General features: G+C 35.3%; 1 protein-coding gene across 7 annotated transcripts in view; it reads left to right on the top strand.

The window, feature by feature from the left end:
- Nucleotides 1-21,575, top strand: part of Synd (protein kinase C and casein kinase substrate in neurons protein Synd) — a 235,853-nt gene that overhangs the window by 174,739 nt on the left and 39,539 nt on the right. For all 7 annotated transcript variants that reach the window (XM_085961275.1, XM_085961272.1, XM_085961274.1 and 4 more), the window contains 2 exons: nt 3,983-4,131; nt 19,827-20,015. In XM_085961275.1, coding sequence (XP_085817401.1) covers nt 3,983-4,131; nt 19,827-20,015 — 338 coding nt within the window. The remainder of the gene's footprint in view (nt 1-3,982; nt 4,132-19,826; nt 20,016-21,575) is intronic.

Genomic DNA, 21,575 nt, shown 5'->3' with positions numbered 1-21,575 from the left:
TGCCATTTTAAGATATTGATGAATGTTTATTCAATGCAATTGAATGACAGGAACCATTGGACAGTCAGTCGCCTGTGATTCGCTGGGCTCACTTGCGTCTAATCTCCGAGAAGTCGTAAGTAACCGAGAATCTGTTTCTAACGCAATGAGTCATGACACTAATACGCCATTACAATAAAGGTTATATTACTATAAATTCTCGAAGCTTGTATCGCATAATGGAAACGAATACGTCAATGGTCACGTGACATCTACCTATACATCTGTGAATGACTTTCATGCACAATTTCTCGTGCGCGCCGAGTATGAAGTGAGTCGTCCATTTAATATGTCATTGCCTAGAAGCTTTCTAAAAAAATACGACATGTTTGTTTGTATGGATCGTACACCAGTTTTTAATAATACAATCATGGCACCTACAAGGGGGGAGCAGACAGGGCTCTAGCCTGGGGGCCCAGCGTGGCGGTTCGATCAGCTAAGTGCGATAAACACACATCACAATTTTGCTCTAGTATGAAAAAATGTTGCCTGCGGTGCTGGTTTGCTTCAGGATTTTTAATATTTTTAAATATTTGGTGATTGATATAATTAAATGATATTTCACATAGAGAGGTCGCTAAAGATCTTGGCCTTGGGGCTCTGCTCCAGGGCATGGGATGGGGGCTATTGATATAATTAACAGTTTTCTTTACCTAATCATCCATTGCTCATAGAAAAAACTTTCAAGAAACCCATCTCTATATCAGGGCTTCCCAGCCGGTTTTCCACGGCGCACTGGAAGCTTATACTCTTATATAGAAGAAGTTTAAATATGTGAAAGGGAAACTGAAAATAATATAAATAAATATTAAATTAACTATATCCCATTTACCTTTGCAGATTCCTTTACAACCCTTTTCCCAAGCATTTCAACACAATTTTCGATTCGCATCAATCGTTCCAATTCTATAAATTTCGTAAACCATTATTATTTAAGTAAACAATCCCGTAAATTCGCAAACAACAGTATACTTGCTTATATTATCTCCAATAGTCAAAACAGGTCGACAAAGTCCAAAGATGACGTCTATATAGAAGAGTTTATAGTCGCCATTTTTCAAGGCGCCAACGTAGAAAATAATATGTTTCTACAGCTACGTATTCAAGCTCACTGACAATGCTGTGGAATCGTCATCACTCATCACATATTTAATACAAAATGTTCATATATATACCTATCCTGACTTGTCACTGTCACTCTTTATAATGGAACCATTTAAAGATTTAACCATAAATAATATGCGCATTATGTGATTATTTTTAGGGTACCCATTGTCGCCTGTATGTACACCAAGTCTGTTGCATAGCCCGCCCGACTATGTCTTGTTTCGTGTCAAAACTATCGAACCTCACCAAACTAGATTCCGAAGTCTTTCGCCGATAGTAATATGTGACTTCTATGGTCTATGAGTTTGAACAAAATGCTGACGGATTATTTTTGAGAACCATCAGTAGACTTTGTGGGAAATGTATATAATATGTCATAATGATGCTATATTTTTTCTCATCGTATAAATTTAATTAATATATTAATTCCATAAAACAGTAGATATTATAACTTAATTTAAACATCGCCATTCTAAAATTGAGAATAAAACCATGTTTCCTTTCGATATCGTTGTTATAGTACGTTTTCAAATTATTATTTTGTCTCATAAGTATATAATAAGCACATATCTATGTAATAATTACATACATATAAGTAGGTAATTCTCGTACGTGTACGTAAGACATTTTAAGAATGTTAGATTCTTTATTATTGGAAATACATAATATTGTAAAACATCAGAAACATTGGTAAGTAGGGAGGGACATAATTATTATCAATATGTTTGTCCTAAAATAGTGATAATGCTTGTTTTGCGACGAAAACCTCAATTCTGAAATGTTGCATTAATGTTCGAATATTTTAACCTTGCTGGTCAGTTTACTCGACGGAGCCATCAGTGGACGTGTACAATATATTATTAACGAAAGTAATTATTACAATAATTATATCTAAATAATAATATCAAGGTACTGATTCAGTATGTAGAATTTTAATGGTTTTACGGTCACGGCATTCAAAATTTACTCGGCCGTATTGATTTTTAATTATTAAACTACGCATCATCACATCAAGCTAAGTAACCACAAATTATTCATGACCTCCAAGTATTAAGTTTCCTAAATTTATTGTAAGCTTTTTTGTTAGGCCTGAAAGCTCGTGCCTAAAGCCCAAGTTAAAGTGTCGGTGTGAAGTTTTTCTTCGGCTTGTTTGTGCGATTATGTAATTAGGTGTCAGGAGCTGCCTTTTTTGCTGGCATATTGGATTATTATACGTTTCGTGGCCTCGCCAAATATTCCTCCGTAGCCCGAGGGAACTAAGAAATTAGCAAGACAACTTTGCAAAGCAATTATTATCGCAAAATAAAACTAAAGTGTGGAATGTTGTCTCAAATTAGACAGATTAAAATCATCAGGCATATTATTTAGTATATTTACATTTTTACACGTCACAATCAAACATCGAGAAGATAATACAGAAGCGCAACTTCTATGACAGTATTATTATAAGTAGGGTAATAATTTTACTATATAATCACCTGTTTTTTTCAATCGTCTTCTGTCGAATGTTGGTGACCAAATTGCAGCAGGTATAATATTATTATCTCCCTGTTCTGGGCCAGTCATAACAGATTACCGACGCCTTAAACATTGTGTCTCTATGAAAGTTGGTAGCCAAAAGAATTTCGTTCTGTCGACGGTTCTGCTATCCTCCACCTTTCCGTGTCCAGAAATTTGTACGTATGCAGTTGGCCGTATCACAGTTCACCGTGAGATGTTGTATCACGATGGATTGTGGTAACATTGTTTTGACTTTCGCTGGTAATATAGGAGAATATGTGTCACTTTCTTCAAGGCTTGTCAACTATGTTTAAAACATTACCGGAATAATCTGTGTTACATGCCGGATTGTCTGAAGCCATACTCTTGGAGGTTATGTAGTTATTAATTGCTGAAAGACAATTCAACTTACGCTTTTGATGAGAATTTTATTTTCCCTATTGTACTTGTTAAAAATAATAATATTTTTTATTTCCTCGCCAAGGTAGTTGGTTAAATAATTAATCAAGTATGTTCTATTCTATGTATGTTGTTATATTCAGTACCTAATACATTTAGTATTTACTAATTTTCAAATGAAATACTATTTTTACTCCTAAACAAAGCATAGTATGGTCCCATCCCTACATAGTGGTAATTACCTTAAAAGACTTTTTTACGACGGATAGTTTTTAGTCATTTGTTCAGTATAATGGGATCTTGCTCCATTGAATAAGCAAGACGTATCATTTTACTGCAATAATCTAAATGTACGAAAAATAAAATTATTCTCATGTCAATTTAATTAAAATCTACTACTATTTCATTAAGACGCCAAGCGATCTGCAAGGTCTTGCGAGGCAGCTGGCTATCACCAGTTGGTTCAGCCAGTATATTTATGATATTTAGAAGTCTTTCCACAGAACAGATAATAAAATAGAATTCCGATAGGCTATATACCAATACAGTAAATTTTGACGCATGGATTTTGAACGTGTGTGTCCTACGAAAATGAACCACGCATTATAGACGTGCAATGGTGTGTGTAATACACCAATATTAAATGAGCTTCAATGCATACACCGAGAGCAGTTGTCAGTATTCGACGTATTTAAATTTATCCCGTATTCTTCCTTACTCGAGATCGGTTGCCTGCTTCTCCTTACCCGTTATGTATTTCAGTTTCCATTATTTCTGAGTTCCCTGGGTCTTTCCCATTCCCCTCACCCTGGGGATGTTCATAATAATAGTAATTATTATTGTAGGTCATCATTGTCTACGTTTACCGTTGTCAAATCCTGATGTTTATTATATGTTTGAGGGTAACATTAATAAAATGTGTGTTAAATGTCAACAGGACCTGAATATGGAACGATGGAAGCGGCGTGGAAAGGAGTCCTCGTCGAATCAGAAAGATTATGCGACCTTCACATTAAAGTTAAAGATAACCTATACAACAACGTCATACAAGAACTCAAAAACTGGCAAAAGGAATCCTATCACAAGGTAATGAATCTTTCTTTAATCAAGCTGAATTTATATCTATATCTATGTATCGTTTTTCGGTGTGTTTGATCCTGTGGAATGACCCAATGAGTTGGTTAAATGGATAACAACGACTACTACGAAAAGTGGTCATAATTTAATCTCAACACTGTTGAGGCTCATAATATGTTCCGCTCAGGCGGCTCTCGTGGTGCAGTGGGTAAGGCGCTGGCCTTCCACCCGAGAGTTCTGGGTTCGATTCCCGGTCATGACAAAAACATTTATGTGTTTTTCTCAAAGCCTGGGTGTTTGTGATTGTTCAAAATTACTAACAACCACCTTGTACGAAAAAGCAAGGACATGGTTATTAATAATTCTTAAAAAAAAAAAAAAATATGTTCCGCTCAGAAGCGAAAAAATCCGCAAGCACTTTGGTAGTTAGATACCACGTGAATTTATTTACATAAATAGGTTATTAGGTTTCGTTTCAAGTCTAAAACTATATATGCATTTTCACCATGTAAACTTTGAATCACTAAAAAAAAAATATTATATAATTAACCATTAATAAACACTGTGTTGCCGATCCTCTTCTGGGATAAAAGTCTTCATAAGATCGGTTACATGTAGATTATACCTAAAACATTTCACGGTGGCACAGTTCGCCGTGAGCTTTCTTTCGGAAAGAGATGACCGTATACTATACGGTTTCCAATTTTATTAGCTTCAATTTGAACATTAATTCAATTTTCATAGATGATTTTGGCAAAATTCATGAATTCAAGAATGAAAACCCTAACCTAACAAATAAGCCAATATATCGACTATTTTCAAAATTTGTTTGCTGCTGGCTTTCTGTAAAGTGTAAACCGACAAGAACCGTGTTTTATTTAGACATAAATTTTATGTCAGTACTATACTACCCAAAGAGGTTGGACTGTCTTTAATATACGGCCATATATTTCCGATACAAATTTCACGGTGAAGTGTAGGTAATGCGGCGCACTGCATACGTACAAGTTTCCGGACACGCATAAGATCTGTAGAAACAGTCCCTTATTTTTTTAAACCATGATCCAGCCAGATTTTTTACCTATAATCTATTCTATCTACTCTTATTTTTTGTCTAATAATATAATACTATTCGATTGACAGCTGTCCAATACAGCAGAACTCCACGTTTTAGTACTTAATGAACTAAATTATCAGTCTTTTGTAAGAAATATTGAAGATGACATCCAGTGTAATGCGGTTCTATTACCACATCTCGTATGTAGTCATCTTGTTTAATGTAATGAAATAACGTAAGAATACAATCATAATGGTCAAGTATACAATTTATACGTCAGTTGCGAGCGAGTCTTTGAAAATGTTCACACGGGTGCAGAGTATCGCTGGTTGGGTGGGTATGTGGAAATGTGAGGAATTCCCATTATTCTGGACGACAATGATGGACCAATGCGACCTCTTCCGCACCTCACGCGCGCCAGTCCTCTCGTTCTCTGATCCTTGTCTCACCAACTTAGGATCGCGGCCCGCAAAATTGCAATGTAAGAAGGTCGCAAACGAAATAATATGTAGGTAATCGTAAACTTATTGAATTTACTTGTAAGTATGTAATAGTCTGTTACTTTCTCAAGTGTAGGCGATACATAATATGCTATGGTACAAGTGATTAATTGACCATTATACATAATACTCAGAACAGTTAGTCGCGTTTTTTTGCGTACCTCCGGGGTAGTGTGGAAAGGAATACATTAATTTGGTGCTTTGGGTTTACAGGGACCCAACTACCAAAAATGCATGTTTTGAGTTTCGATAATGCCGTAATCATATTTATTGGTTACTATGTTCTATGTCGTACATAATGCTATGTCCGTTTACAAGATATAGAGTAAAGTGTGCTTTATTTAATGAATTTCATAGTAGCAAAGTCTTTATTTGCGTTTATCTCAAAACTGTGTTATTTTAGATAGGCCACTGTGATCTTTAAACCCCAAATTCTTCTGAGAAGTATGAAAGATACAACTTTGTAAGAACGGTTACTTTTGCCAAAAGAAGTCAAAGAACCGTTTTTGTGGCAAATTTTGGAAGCTACTTATTTCATTAAGTATAACTTTTTTTGCGTATTCTCGAAAAACTGTTTTTTAACCTTTGACTTTATGTAGTTTATTTAGTTAAAAGGATCATATCGATGGGGATTTTTTTAACATATTGTTTAAAACGATAATTTTCAAGTCCATTCACAAATTTTAGAAATAAATATGATAATTTAACTGGACTATAAAAAAAGCCAACGCCGTAGGTCGTAGACGAGTCAAAACCCACGTCGCCGGTGCTCTGACTAGCTCAGATACGTAGATGTACCATAATTTGGTTATCAACCTTCGATAGAAGACCACCACTATCACCATTTTTTTAACTCTTGCTAAACCACACTCTGTTCGACACCTAACAGTACACTTTATCTCTTGTGAAATGAGCTCTGCGATAAGTCCAAAATGTCCAAGAAAATCTAGAGGAAGAACACACGGCAAGAATTCATAAATTAAACAGAATAAAAAGTCCCAAGCAAGAATCAATCCGCTGAAATGGTTCTTTGAAAGTCGCTGATTTTCTTCGATGGAAACGAACGAGATGATCATGTAACCGGTGATATTGATCCGAGTGTTCGTAGGAGCGAGCACCAATGGAATTTTGTTTAATTTATCGTCCGTAACGCATCTCGTTCTCGGTCTGGTCTCTTCATGCATTGTACATTACAATTTATTTATATATCTACCAGAGTAGCGATCACTTACTACCATTACCCAGATTGTTAGTAACGAATAAATTTATTGAAGAGGTCCAAAACAATTTTATTATTCGTTTTTGAACATACATATTATATTAAGAAATCTCACTGTGAACCGGTCAATATACGTCGGATTGCAAAGCCGATGAAAAAAACATAATTTCGTACAACCTCGAGATATATTAGTAAAAATCATAGACAAAAGCATACCGAATGGGCCGTGAATTAACATATCGCAATCCGGGCGGTTCGAATTGATTTCTATCCATACAGGGAATTCCCTACAAGCGAGCGGCTTAAGCGTTGACCTCGTAAAATCTGTCAGTAACAAATCGTAACAAATATCTGTTAATACAAACCCCACTCCTTGGGGGCCCATTCATATGATTAGGATCAGATATGGTCAAAAAAAATGCATTTGACATATTATTTTCAATTACGTCAATATTCCCTTTTTTCTATCTTTTGTAATGTCAAATAAATGCTGTAAATTAATTAATGTCTTTAAAAGTGTCCTCCCACTACCGTAATCACGCGTGTATGGCCAAACATGGACCGTCAGTGGATAATAGATTCAAAAACTTAGAGTAACATAGTGTGATATGGAAAGGTGCATGCCGGACATAATTTGTATGTACTAAATATGGAATAATTTCATAAAGGAACAAACATAAGGTACCTGTACAATAAATAATATAGGATGGTATTCAAACCCTTGTTTGTAACAGATTCTAATAATAATTGCCGTATATTTGTCTTTAAGCGTTATTCCTAGCTTGCATCTAATCCAATACAACTGCGAATCGCTTTCGCCATACTTATAGTGCCAATATAGAGTGTTTTGCCTACAATACATGTCAACTGAGTTCTGACGGCATCAGCCGACTGCGTGAAACATAAATTCGAATCCTTTTAGGAGGGAATTCATCAATTATGAAACTCATTTTGAAAATGAAATTTTTGCAGAGGAACGATAATTAAAATATGGGTTTACGGCAAACCCTTTTTAACCCTCCGTGTTTGTGAAATTAATTGAATTCTACGGTTTTCGTAGCACTCCTTCGTTTAAATTTCATAACTGTTTATTCTGACTCTTTTACCATTCTCTCTGAATTGAGTAGAGGTAGGTGTATATAGACACCTTCTGAATTAAACGGTATACGGTAAAAACTTTCTTCCTTGCGTGCCACTCCTTTGAATTTCGGCGATTACGTTAGGTATCCATCCTAAAGCTTTCGGGTTGAAACTGAGATGAACTTACATATTTGTCGAAGCAGTTTTTGTTTTTTGACCGCAACTTCCAGATATGCGCATTGTTTTGATCCATCTTTAACTACAAGTTTATAGGCATTACTGGTCGTTAGTTACACAAAGCACAAACAATGCGTGGCAACCTCAGTCTTCGGCGACTGCTTCTGAGATATTCTGGTGATGCTTCACATTTATATACGTTGGGCCATGGCCCCCACATCCTAAAGCGGGGTCTCCCGGTCAGGATCTTTTGCGGACCCCCCTACCTATCGCTAAGTTTAATGGCACGTGTGACGCACAATATAAGTGTTTTCAAAATTGTATTAGAGGTAAAATTAAGGCTTTAAGTTTATTTTTAGCGTTTTTTTGTAGTTTTAATATAGCTAGCTACTTACTTGAATTATGAAGCTGTCCAGTATCAACACAACTTAAAACTTCATTTTTAAATGTTAGTATCTCCCTCGTAAAATAGCGCCGCAGCCGACTTTTTTTTACCATTAGAGCAAATTTATAATTGTTTTTATCTCACATATTTGATCGACCCGAAATGCCGGCCCCCCTGAGCCCGGGCCCCTAGGTGTAGAGCCCTGTCAGCCCCCTCCTTGTGGGGGCCATGCGTAGGGCTCCGAGATACGTCTGATTAAGACCAGCGCATCTATTCTATACATGAGACTGCTTTCGGCCCGCTACGACAGCTATCAAGGGTAGGAAAGTATCAAAATATGAGCACTTATTGTAACAATTACAATAAGTTAGTCGTCTAAACAGTCAAAACTATCTATCTCACTCTAAAATTTAGCACACTCAAGAGAGGTGTTGAAACATAGCACTTATTGTAACAATTACAACTATCTTATTGTAATTGTTACAATAAGAGCTAATACTTGGATACTTTCCTACCCTAGAAAGCGGCCGAAAGCAGTCTTGTGTATAGAATAGATGCGCAGGTGCAGTGCAGAGCAAATTGGTTCGGAGGGGTCTGTATTTCTGTTGTGCGTTATTACTTTTGTTTACTTAAAAGACAGAATTCGCCACTGTTAAATGGTCTACCACTTCTGATTTTTAATATCTATCCGTCATTCACAAAATCATGAAAGTGGTTACTAGTGTTACTACATAGCTATCCACGGGCTAGTTACTAGTTACTAAGAAGCGACACAGTACCTGCCGACTGACACCGACCAAACCAGTTTGACGCTAGAGTGCGGCATTTCTCCGTCTTATGATTAATCGCGTAAACTGCCCGTACCTTTTGTAATGTATTATTATTTACCATTACGTTAAATTATGCTCCTTCGACACGTCTCTGACGGATTCGGTGGCAACAGAGGTCGCTGCGTATTACATTACCACGGTTGATTAACCAATCGCGTATGTCAATGTACGATTTGACTATTTAAAAAAAGAACACTGCAAATTTGATATCCAAAACATATCGAATAATAATTTGACTCTGGAGAGGAAAAAGGGCGTAACCCACACAAATCAAATTTTACATGAGGCACAAAAACTTTTTTGTTATCATTTTCCGTCAAAGTTAAAATACAAAATAGACAACCTTGAAATGCATGATACTTAATAATTTCATATTCCTAATCTGATATTAATTATTGAGTTAATTAAACAAAAAAACAACTAAAATGATGATTAAGTCGTTTTTCCCACGTCAATTCCTTTTTTTTTAATTGCTGGCTAAATTTAGATAATAAATCATCATTTGCAGATTACATCCTTTGAACACAACGTGTATTTAGTCGTGTACAACATTATTATGCAAAAAAAAAATATTTTGAAAAAAAACTGAGGGTTACGCCCTTTTTCCTTTCTATAGTCGATATGTATAACCTAGTCCAGAGCATGAAGTGAGTACTTATGATTGTTATGAACTATATTTATTGTGATTAATGTTTTCCATCCGCGTCGGGAAACAAAAATCCTAAGTCATTTAGTCTCAAAACATATTGAATGTTCGGAAACAATTTTTCGTGTTCAGCTTTCGAAATTCGAACAGACCTATCTTATCCAATGTTCACCGAACCTTTATAGCTTTATCAAGCAATGGAAACTAAACGACCTATTTCGTTGGGACGAGATAATTAAGGTCACTATTGTACCTACATAATTGTGATTTGTGACTAAGCATTTGGCTCATAGTTAGGTTAATTTAATGGCGACATCTCTGCATCTGGCAAGTTGTTTTACTACTATTCTGCAACCAACATGACGTGGCTGCAATTTCATAGATAGGTGTGTAGTCATGTAGTGTTGTAAAGGCCGGAAGCCGAGATCCGAAAATGTATGTACGGAGTGGGGTTGTATTTCTGATCATTGCTAAGGCGTCCGCAGATATGTCCATTTTTATAACAACACTTTTATGAGGTGATAAGGATATAAAAAGTTTGTTTTCATTTTCACTCCTACACGGAGTATATAAGCCAGTGGCGAAAAGTCAATATAGGTTATTAATAAGATCCGACATAAATTAATAGTGTACATACACTAAATTTTGTCAGTCATGTATATTTTGTTTTCATTGAACAAATTGCAGCTGATATTGTTGGTTAGTTATTAAAATTCAATCAAACCCTTCGTAAGCCAAACCATAATATACGAAAAAATATTCGCCAATCTATAAAATATTTCTTATATACATATTATGATTTGGTTAGGCAGTGCTTAATGACTTAAAAGAACTAACCAACACCATCTGCAATTGGTACTCTTAATTCAATTCAATTCAAGTATGACTGAAAAAATGTGCACTATTTTTGCCGGATCGCCCATAATATATCTAAATTATTATGGTTTGGTTCAAGAAGGATTTAATTTAATTATAAACACCGTCTGAAATTTGTACTGTTAGTTCAATGAAAAAAATAAGTATAACTGACAAAGTTTAGTGTGCACTATTTATGTTTGATCTTAACACCCTACCTCCACTCCTCGACATTGAAGCACCATATCCCTGTGAATGCTGATATGCTCTGCCCAGGAGCAAAAATGGCGATTAACTTTTTAAAATATCATAATCACCTAATTAATGTTGAGATTAGATGAATTTATGTTGTAATGGCGACGTATACGTATTGTAACTTCGTTCGAGTTTAAATGAGAAATTTTCTGTCCCCGTATGATGCTGGAACTCTACTAATATAATGCCAAGTAATTCCACTGTCATTCGTAAGTCTACCTTGACAAGGATTTTATTGATGACTATATTGTGTAGTATGATATTATTTCATAACTTGGTAGTATGTCGAAATTGTAATTTATTGATAGATTTGAAACGAATATTCCAGCGATACATTTAATAATGTCGCGTGAATCAATCATACCGATCATTATTCAAATAAATCCCTTGGAAGTTTTCTTCTCTCCAGTGTGCCTAACTATCTGAAGCCTCATACTGTACGTACCTACCTACATAGTGTTGGAATCCGAGTTTTATATAACGCCGCCGCATTCAGTACAATGTGTCAATTCTGTGGCTGCCATGTCAATTTGTACAGATTTTTATTTGACAGACGAATGCCGAGCGTTCAGGCCCGCATTAGCAATATTATCTTACGTTAGTTACGTATTTCAATAAAATGTTTTTCAGTTTTTACAACTATATATAATATTGCTAGACGCCTTCTATCAAGCAAATTTAATTGATACCTAATGGTTATTACCTTGAATCTGTAAACATTCTCGGTTATCATTGGTATTTGTAAGAATACCTGGGTCCGTAGCTTACTGGTTATAGCACTCGCCCGCCAAGCAAAAAATGTATGTTCAAATTCCGCTCGGTACAACATACAGCATGTTATATACGTATGAAGTGCAGTAGAACCTCGATATAACGTACTTACGATAGAACAGACAAAATATCCGTATCAAATATGAAAATTGATAAAATGATCCTGTTACTGTTATACATGTTTAAATCCAAGTATCTAATAATTCTTTTTTCAATGTAGGATTACCGAAAGCAAACGCATCCACATCGTAACGCTACTACACAACGGGTGTGTCTGGATATATTATCATCCGAAGAAGAATAAACTGGATTTTGTTTGTGTTTTTATATAACGGACTTTCGGCTTTAACGGAAACCCCCTCATCCCCATTAGTCCGTTATATTCGAGTTTCTACTGTACTAACAAAACATCACACGGTTTAAAAAAAAATGACAACACAAACATAAAAAAATGAACGACAGTAAAAAATACGCTGAACATCCACGAGATCAAACAATACACAGAAATGTTTGATTTGTTTTGATTCAAAATTTAGTACAGAAGGGTATTAATCACAGAACAGATTAATAAATAGAATTCCGATAGGTTATACATACCCCAAATACATTACATTTTGACGCATGGTTTTGAATGTGTGAGTGTCCTACAAAAATGTACCACAGATTATAGACGTGCAATTGTGTGTGTTGCAACCTTCAAATACACCAATATTGAATGAGCGTCAGTGCATAAACCGAGAGCACTTGTCAGAACGAAAAACAAGCGTATTCTTAACACGTGTTTAAGTTAATTATTCCACCTTCAATTCTTCCACACTCAAGATCGGTTGCCTGTTTTTCGGCACCCGTTACGTATTTCAGTTCCCTGGATTTAATCAATATTTCTTTCGAAAAGATTTTTTCTAGTTGTCATTGTTGTCATACTAGTTTGCGTGGTGACCTTATAATACGTACCTACCTAGTTACTACCTACCTATGACCACCATGGCGTAATGCGTGACATAACCATCATTAATTATTGGAAAATATTAACCATTAATTATGTTGCTGAGATTTGAACTCTGAACTTTCCATTTGCTACACCTACACCTAACAATTAAGAATTATATTCTATGTAGTAAATGTTTCATTATATTTTACTGAGTAATTAAATGTAAGTTCCAAACTGGATCGTAGAAACAGAAGTTGGTAACTACAATTTCAACATTTTGGCAGTAATAAATACTTACAGTCGCTGTTAAAATGTTTCAAACATTCTTCAACACTCGCCTTTCACAACCCTTACTAACTTACCCTACTCTGACATTTCTGAAGAGTAATCTGACTTTCTCGTAACTTCTATTTCGAAAAGGGTTAATCATAAAATGATTACCACATTAATTCTATATCAAAGCTTATTCGTCAAAATTGTAATAAGTTTAATAATTTAGGTAATGATGAATAAACGAGTACAAGTTTCATATAATTATAATTGAGATTGGTTTTTACATATTAATTTATAGTAATTTATTATTGATTTTTTAAGGTGGCGGTAGGGGGCAGGGTTAACAAAATCTAACAGGTGCCACTGATTTCCGCACTTACCCCGCAGACCAGCACACTTTTCCGGGTGCATACCCCATACCCATACACTCCGCATTTTGAGTCTAGCGATGAGCACCTGGCCTGCAGCTATAACCACGGGTGCTCATCTACGAATTACTGCTACGCATCCGCGAGTGGTCTTTGAATGCGCTTGGCCTATCGGTTATACATTCGATAGTGTTCATTTGTTTAAGTTTAGTTTTTAGCTTTCACATACAATTTGATACTAAACTTGAAAGGGGACGGCATTCTATCAGTGGCGGAGGGTGGAGGTAGGCTTTGAAAATCTGACATAAATAGTGCACATTAAACTTTGTTAGTCATACGTATTTGTTTTAATTGAACTAAAACTGCAATTATTTACAGATGATGGTATTGGTTAGTTTTTAAAAATCAATTAAACCCTGCCTATACCACACCATAATAGTTTTGTTGCACTTTGGTCTATCTGACAAAATTGTGCACAATTTTTCATTCATAATTATTTGTTTTCGTTGTTTCAGCAATACATTATTACACGGTGTTAGTTAATTTGTTGAAGCCCTGCCTAAACCAAACTATAATTGATAAACAATATTATTCTATCCATAAAATATCCAAAGTTATATAATGATTTAATTACATAATTTTAGATATTTTATAGATAGACGAGTATTTTTTTTATACCATTATTATTATACTTGCTTGGTTTTCGCAGGGTTTAATTGAATTTTAAAAACTAACCAACACCATCTGTAAATTGTATTATTATGTCAATGAAAACAAATACGTATGACTGACCAAATTTAGTGTGCACTATTTATGGCGGATCTTAACAGCCTACTTCCACCCTTCGTCACTGCATTATAGTATGTCTATCTAAGGGCAGCACTGCCTAGGGACGTCGAGTCGAGAGATTCACTAGTTTAAAAAAAACCCAACGTCCAACGTGACGTAACACAAATTCGGCCCTGCGTGGCCCTCTCGGTTGTATCGTCATTCGTCATTTTTATCGGTCGTCTCGTCCACAAATCATCGTTTGGCAGTGAGAGCCAACTGTCCGACCTCCGAGCCGATTTGATTGCCCAATTTGTACAGGAACGCGCCTCCTCAGCTGCCCGTTACCGCCCGCCGCTCGTCATAATTGGATGACCGCGACCGCTACTATTCTATATAATATAATTGTATATTATGTACCTATCCAATATGCAGGCAGGTACCGTTGTCCTGCTAACTCTTCTTGTTCAGTTCACTACATGGCACATACATAATTTGTGAAAGACCTCGGAAACATACACATTAGAAAAAATCATTTTTTTTAAATATTTTTTTCCAAATTATGTATGCCAATGACATTAATATGGACGAATCATCCGGGGAAAAAATGACACTCACTTTATTGTCGGGTCTGCCGAATGGCATAATCTGTTCTAACGCCATTACAATAAAAGTGATATTGCTATAAATTCCTGATGCTTTTTGTTGGGTCTGCCGAATGGTTCGGTTCGAACGGGTTCGCTCAAATGAACATTGACATTAGAAACACTGCTCTAACGCCATTACAATAAAGGTCATATTGCTATAAATTCCCGGTGCCTGATATGGCATAATGGAAATTGCGTGACGTCTACCTATACATGCGAATGCGCGAATTTACTTGCTAGCTACTGCATTGAGTGCGTCGTCCATTAATAATGTCATTGATGTATGCACAATTACATTAATAAAAATAATTAATAATTTCGCATCGCATAATTTTATCTACTGTTTTCCTCTTTTTTTAAAAAAAATATAATATATACTATGTATATTAGTTATGTCAACTTGGTATCTACGAGGGTGGGTCAATAAGTCCTTAGAAAAGCCGACAGGTGGCGCGACTAGTACTGTAAGCGGTTTGTTTTCATGCAGCGGCACTACCGATTCAGTATGCTGCGAAGTTTCAATCAGATTGGTCGGGTTGTTGTTTTTTATTTTCGTACATTTAAAAAAAAAATTTGCTTGTTTACAAAAATGGAGAAAATTGAGTTTAGAGCTGTTATTAAACATTTTAATATAAAAGGGTTAACAGCAAAGGAAATAAAAAATGAGTTGGATTTAGTTCACGGCATATCTGCTTCTTCACTTGCAACTATAACTGGTTAAATGAATTTAAACGTGGTCGTACATCAACAAAGGATGAACCACGCTCAGGACGTCCTGTAGAGGTGACTACACCAGAAATGATCAATAAAATCCACGATATGGTGTTAAGTGACCGAAGATTAAAGTTGAGTGAGATAATTGAGGTTACAGGGATCTCAAAAGGTAGCGTCATTTCTATTTTACATGACAAATTGGGCATGAAAAAAGTTTCTGCAAGATGGGTGCCGCGTTTGCTCACAGTCGACAATAAACGCAATAGGGTGGTGGCCTCTAAAGCCCTGTTGTCGCTCATGCAACGCAATCCGGATGAATTTTTTCGTCGCTTTGTGACTGTAGATGAAACATGGATACACCACTATACTCCCGAGACGAAAGAACAGTCAAAGCAGTGGATTGCGAAAGGCGAACCATGTCCAAAGAAGGCGAAAACCGTAAAATCAGCTGGTAAGGTTATGGCTACTGTATTTTGGGATGCACGTGGAATTATTTTCGTTGACTATTTGGAAAAAGGAAAAACAATAACAGGGGATTATTATGCATATTTATTGGACCAGCTAAAAAACGAAATTGAAGAAAAACGGCCTCATTTAAACAGGAAAAAAATCCTCTTTCATCAGGACAATGCCCGTGTTCACACATGTTTACGATCAATGGCTAAAATTGAAGAATTGAAGTTCGAATTGGTCGACCACCCACCGTATTCGCCAGATTTAGCCCCCAGTGACTTTTTCCTTTTCCCAAACTTAAAAAAATGGCTAAGTGGACAACGTTTTTTTTCAAATGAAGAAGTCATCGATCGGACAAATGCTTATTTTGAGGACCTTCCGAAAACTTATTTTTCTGACGGTTTAAAAAAAATTGAGAAACGTCTAACCAAGTGTATTGAGCTCCAAGGAGATTATGTTGAGAAATAAAAAAAAATACAAAAATAAAAACTGTTTTAATGCTTTTTTCTAAGGAATTATTGACCCACCCTCGTACCTAATTATATTATTAGTTTAGACGGACAGACATACCATAAAAAAATAATAAACATTCACACTTTTTTTTGCATTAAGTCGGGGATGGAACATGTACCTACAAATATATTTACAAACATGCGATAATGCTGTTTGGATGATTTTTTACTTTTTCATCGGAAGTAGCGACCCGAGGTCTCGTGGAATATGGTTTTGATTACAGCACGCAAATGTGTACGATGTGGGCTGTCCATACTGCATTTAATTTCATGCAATGTTTCCAGTTGTGGACGCGGCAAAAGTTTACAAACGATTGTATTATTTGTTTGTATGCATATTATGACTAGGATTTAGCGTTCATGTCACTATGGCACGATGTAAAAGAGTCAAATACAATTTTCATTCCTAAGCGGATTTTTTTTTGGTTTTCGCTCAAACGCTCTGAATTAAACACACATTGAACAAAAGAAATTTTATCAGACGCTGGATCGAACCCACACTCAATAATACTACATTCGTAAAATGGTTTCAAAGTTACTTTATATAAAAAAAAAACTATATTATCTAGATATATCGGTACTACATAGGTACCTATTACATCTTATTTACTGTATTTCATTTGTATGGAATCAATAGTAGATCCTTAATTTAATATAAGTAGTAATGAAAAAAGTGTTGTTTTTGAACTCAAAATAAAAGGAAATAATCAAATTTTATGGTAAAGTTAAAGTGAATAATTGATGTTATTTCTCTCTATACAATTATATATTTTCATTATTATTATAAAGTCACTATATTTTTTAATTCCTCAATAGACGATTGAATTGCAATTACAAAATATATCGCTGCAGTATTTAATTAGGTACCTACTTACTTAAAAAATAATTTTCACTGACAGCTCCCTACCTCATATCAGGATGTTGTAGATGTCGATTAATTAGTACATAATAAGAGCGGAATGCAGAAACATGTGTCATAACTAAAATTTCCTTAGCAGAAAACACTAACATTGTCCTTAGTTAAGATCATATCGTCACTGTTCTGGCAGAAGACACTAATTCGAAAAAATGAAATATTGAGTTAGTTATACCAAAATGTTCCTTATTTCAAACTTTACCGTCTGGAAACCTTGTTAATAAATAAACAGTCTTTATTTTAAAGTCATCGTTTTTACGATTACTTAATAAACTCACATGATAGACCATTTCAAACATTTTAACAACTTCAAAGTCAAATTTTTCAAAACTAGTATTCTCCAGTTAGTGTGTTCTGCCAGAACAGAGACGATATTGTCTATGGTTCACCTCGTCTTAAAGCTTCGTTCGTTTTTTCTATTGAAAATAATACCATATTTAAAAATTCTCTTTCCTATAGTTTAGATAAATTATTTTATAATTGTTAAACGATGACAAAAATATGACAACTGTACTTTATAAATGCAATAACTATAACTATAAATACATATTAATATTTAATTATAATACTCTTATGTTTCCGTTATAAGTCATTATACGTGATTCCACAGGCACCGCAAGATATTTTTTTAACATGGTGACACTAGCGTCAAGTGTCATTCTATCATCTGGCATCTTGTATTTCTGCGGGCTGGCGTTAAAAGGTAAAATAATATTCTGCAAGTACATGCCAAATGAATTAACACTATCAATATCCATATTGAGATACATTGTTAAATAAATTTGAGTGTATGGACTGTTTTATAGACACGCGAATTTATTTTGACAGCAGCTGTCAGTGGTAAATGGTAATACAGAAGGGGGCGTGTTCATTACAAAAGTAGTCTATGGTTAAGGATTCCTTAACTCTATACTCGGTATAGTCTATAGTTAAGTCATTATTTTCGCCAACTTATCCTTAAGATCGAAATCTTGGATTCTGCATAGGGCTCTAATATTATATGGTTACCATTTTCATTTCTGAGGTCTAGATTCTAGAAGCCCAGTCCTACATTTTTCTCTCATTTCGATTGATAGGCCACTTGTAAAATGGCAATAATTTCAAGTAATAATAATCAAAAGCAGAAGCTAGAATTAATTCACTCTTTATAATGAGACCATGTCAGTCTGTTTAATGAATTAAAATAATTTTATTCAGTGGGCAGTATCATCCTCAACTTTATACCAAGTACGCCTCTTATGATAGCAGGTGCCCGATATCAGTATAAATACACTAGTATTTTTACCTCTACAGTATGTTTAATGTTCACCAGAGATCCCCAAACTTATTTTGCTTTCTGCGCCCTTTTCAGAAAGAAACATATTCAACGCCCCCATCTACTTTTTTCAAGCGGTAAATTATAGGTATTAGGTATTTATTAATTCTACATAAGGAACATAGTAATGAAAGATGTTGTAAATAGGCCTGCTATTTAAATTATAATATTATTTATTAGAATTAACCTTTGTTACATTCGCATTAAACACGCAAAAAATAATCCTAATGAGGAGCACGAACTTATGCTGTTACCAATTTATTAATGTTTGGCTCTATTTTTGTCAGTACCATTTTTAAGTTCTGCATTTAATTATCTGCAATCGTGTAGGTACTTTCAATGGAAAATATAATAATCACTTCGTACACAACAGATGAAACATGTACCTACAAATTTTTTTTCAAAATTATCTTGTGTTTATTTTTGCTTCCACTGCCCTCTTATTTATATTCAAGTCCCTCCCCACCATAGCTTCCAAAGCTACTGCCGCTTCCCTGGATTGCTCCAGCACCCTGGGCGTGTTCGGAAACGTGTAATTATGCAGTTCGCCGTGAAATAAATATATGACCGTATATTAAAGACCTAAATAAAAGACGGTTCTTGTCGGTTTCCACTTTACAAGAAGCCAGCAGTAAAAAAATTGTGAAAATAGCCGATATACTGGATTATTGGTTAGGTTAGGTTTTCATTCTTGAATTCATGAATTTTGCTAAAATTATCAATGAAAATTGAATAAATGTTCACGGTCATCTCTTTCCGATAAGAACGCTCACGGCAGACTGTGCCACGGTGAGATGTTTTACGTACAATTTACGTGTAACCCACCCTGGGTGGTATCGCCACTTTATGATACACTAATCAACACCAATCGTACCTAACCGAAGCAGAACAAGAGTTGTGTAGTAGACTTTCGAAGTGCAAATAATGTACCTAAAATTCTGCGATTTTCGCTGTTTTTTTAACATTGATGGTTTGATGATTTATGTCTTGTAGCTGTTATTAAGTTCTCATAGTGTAATTTTTTTTTTGCAGTCAATGATCCAAATAAAAGAGCGCAAAGAAATGGAGGACGCGTTCAAGAAAGCGCAAAAGCCGTGGTGCAAACTCCTCGGACGAGTGGAGAGGGCGCGGGCGGAGTACCACACAGCCTGCAAGCAGCAGCGGTCTGCAGCCAACCAGGAGAGGAACGCCGCCGGAGACACATCGCTAAGTCCCGACCAGGTACGACTCAAATCAATTCCATTACCCGTTCAATTGATCTGATCCATCCATTTCAGGATTACTGTCCCAGGAGACGTTCGTATTATTTAGTTATCCCTACAATCATTAACTTTTGTTTCATTTTTATCTCAATATTGTTAATAAGAAGACAGTCGAAAAGCTGTAGTACTCTTTACTATGATTGGAGGGTCCAGAAGGCAATCCGAGATGTTAAGTTTAGGTACTGTCAATGCATCATCAACATATATTATACATATCACTTGCCAAAATAATTAAGTCTTTAAAAACAAATAAAGATTAATTCAAATTTCATTTTAGGATTAAATTATATGAATTATTAATTGAGCCGTTGCCCGGAATAACGTTGTATCCAACAATATTCTTGTTTTGAGAAAAATGGAAAAAACTAAATCAGTTATGTTTTTTTACATTTTATATTTGAAATACAATAAACAAACAATTATTAAGAGTTTTAAAATATAAAGTGTGAAGAAAGACAATTAAATTTGAATTTATTACAAAAAAATATAGTGAATTAATGGAATAATGAGCTTAGCAGCCTTGATTGGCAGCGGATTGGAGTACATTGGAGTGAGTTCCAAGCTCCCTAACTGCATGAAATTTCTCCGTACGTTAGCCAATCTTCCCCGTCCTCCACGAAGAGGTGGTAGAAGACTGTATGATGTCCATGATTCCAGTTCATTGTGGGAGGTTCGAGCTCTGATTGTCGTGGGATCATCAGCAGAGAGCTGAAGCCAAATGGCACCAGTGATCTTCATTTTTGTTGGTCTCTGCATTGCATTTTCAACATCTGTGAAATTTTTAAAGTCAATGCGATCCATATTCTGTATATGAAATGGGTTGTTTGGACGGCTTTCTTTAATAACCTGATTCCACTGATCCGGCACCATTACCTTCGAAACCCGTTTCCTTTGCTCTATTAAAGCAAATTCACGGTCACAAAGCATAAGTCAATCGGTGAGTGATTATCATAATTAGCACTATCTTCGTCTGCTCTCTGAATACGGCGTCCGACATTCAATTTCTCGATACATGAGACGAGATAATGACTCTGTCCATTATGATTTAGCAACCTGAATGCTGATTGTATTTCTGTCTTAATGTTAAAATCGAGAACACATCCGCGATTCAAACATTTTTCGGCACAAACGCGACCCTGCGAAAAATAGAAAGAAACGATTAAAAAATTTGAAAAGGTATTATATTAAGTAACAATATAAAGAGTAATATAATGCAAGCATTATTATCAAATAACAATATGGATAAATCATTTGAATACAATCGATTAACGTTCGACGAGGAATAATATGTCGAACATAGTAATTTTATTCGTGACATCAATAGAACTGTCAAATCGTATACAACATTATTCCACAAACCTGTTTCGGTGGCTCAATTGCAGGTTTAATAATATTTTTTCTGGATAAATATTCTTTTCCTGCATCCTTCAACTTCTTGGCTTTATTATCTCTCCAGTTTAAAACATTGGATGTCCGTTTTCTTCCTTTATTTACATGAATTAAGCCACGCTCCGTGATA

The sequence above is a fragment of the Rhyacophila brunnea genome, unplaced genomic scaffold, assembly GCF_057557595.1.
Source record: "Rhyacophila brunnea isolate RB1 unplaced genomic scaffold, BYU_Rbru_1.0 scaffold_12, whole genome shotgun sequence".
NCBI classification, from domain to species: domain Eukaryota; kingdom Metazoa; phylum Arthropoda; class Insecta; order Trichoptera; family Rhyacophilidae; genus Rhyacophila; species Rhyacophila brunnea.
Note: the sequence above shows the minus strand (reverse complement) of the source record. Positions and strands in the feature narration are given on the sequence as shown.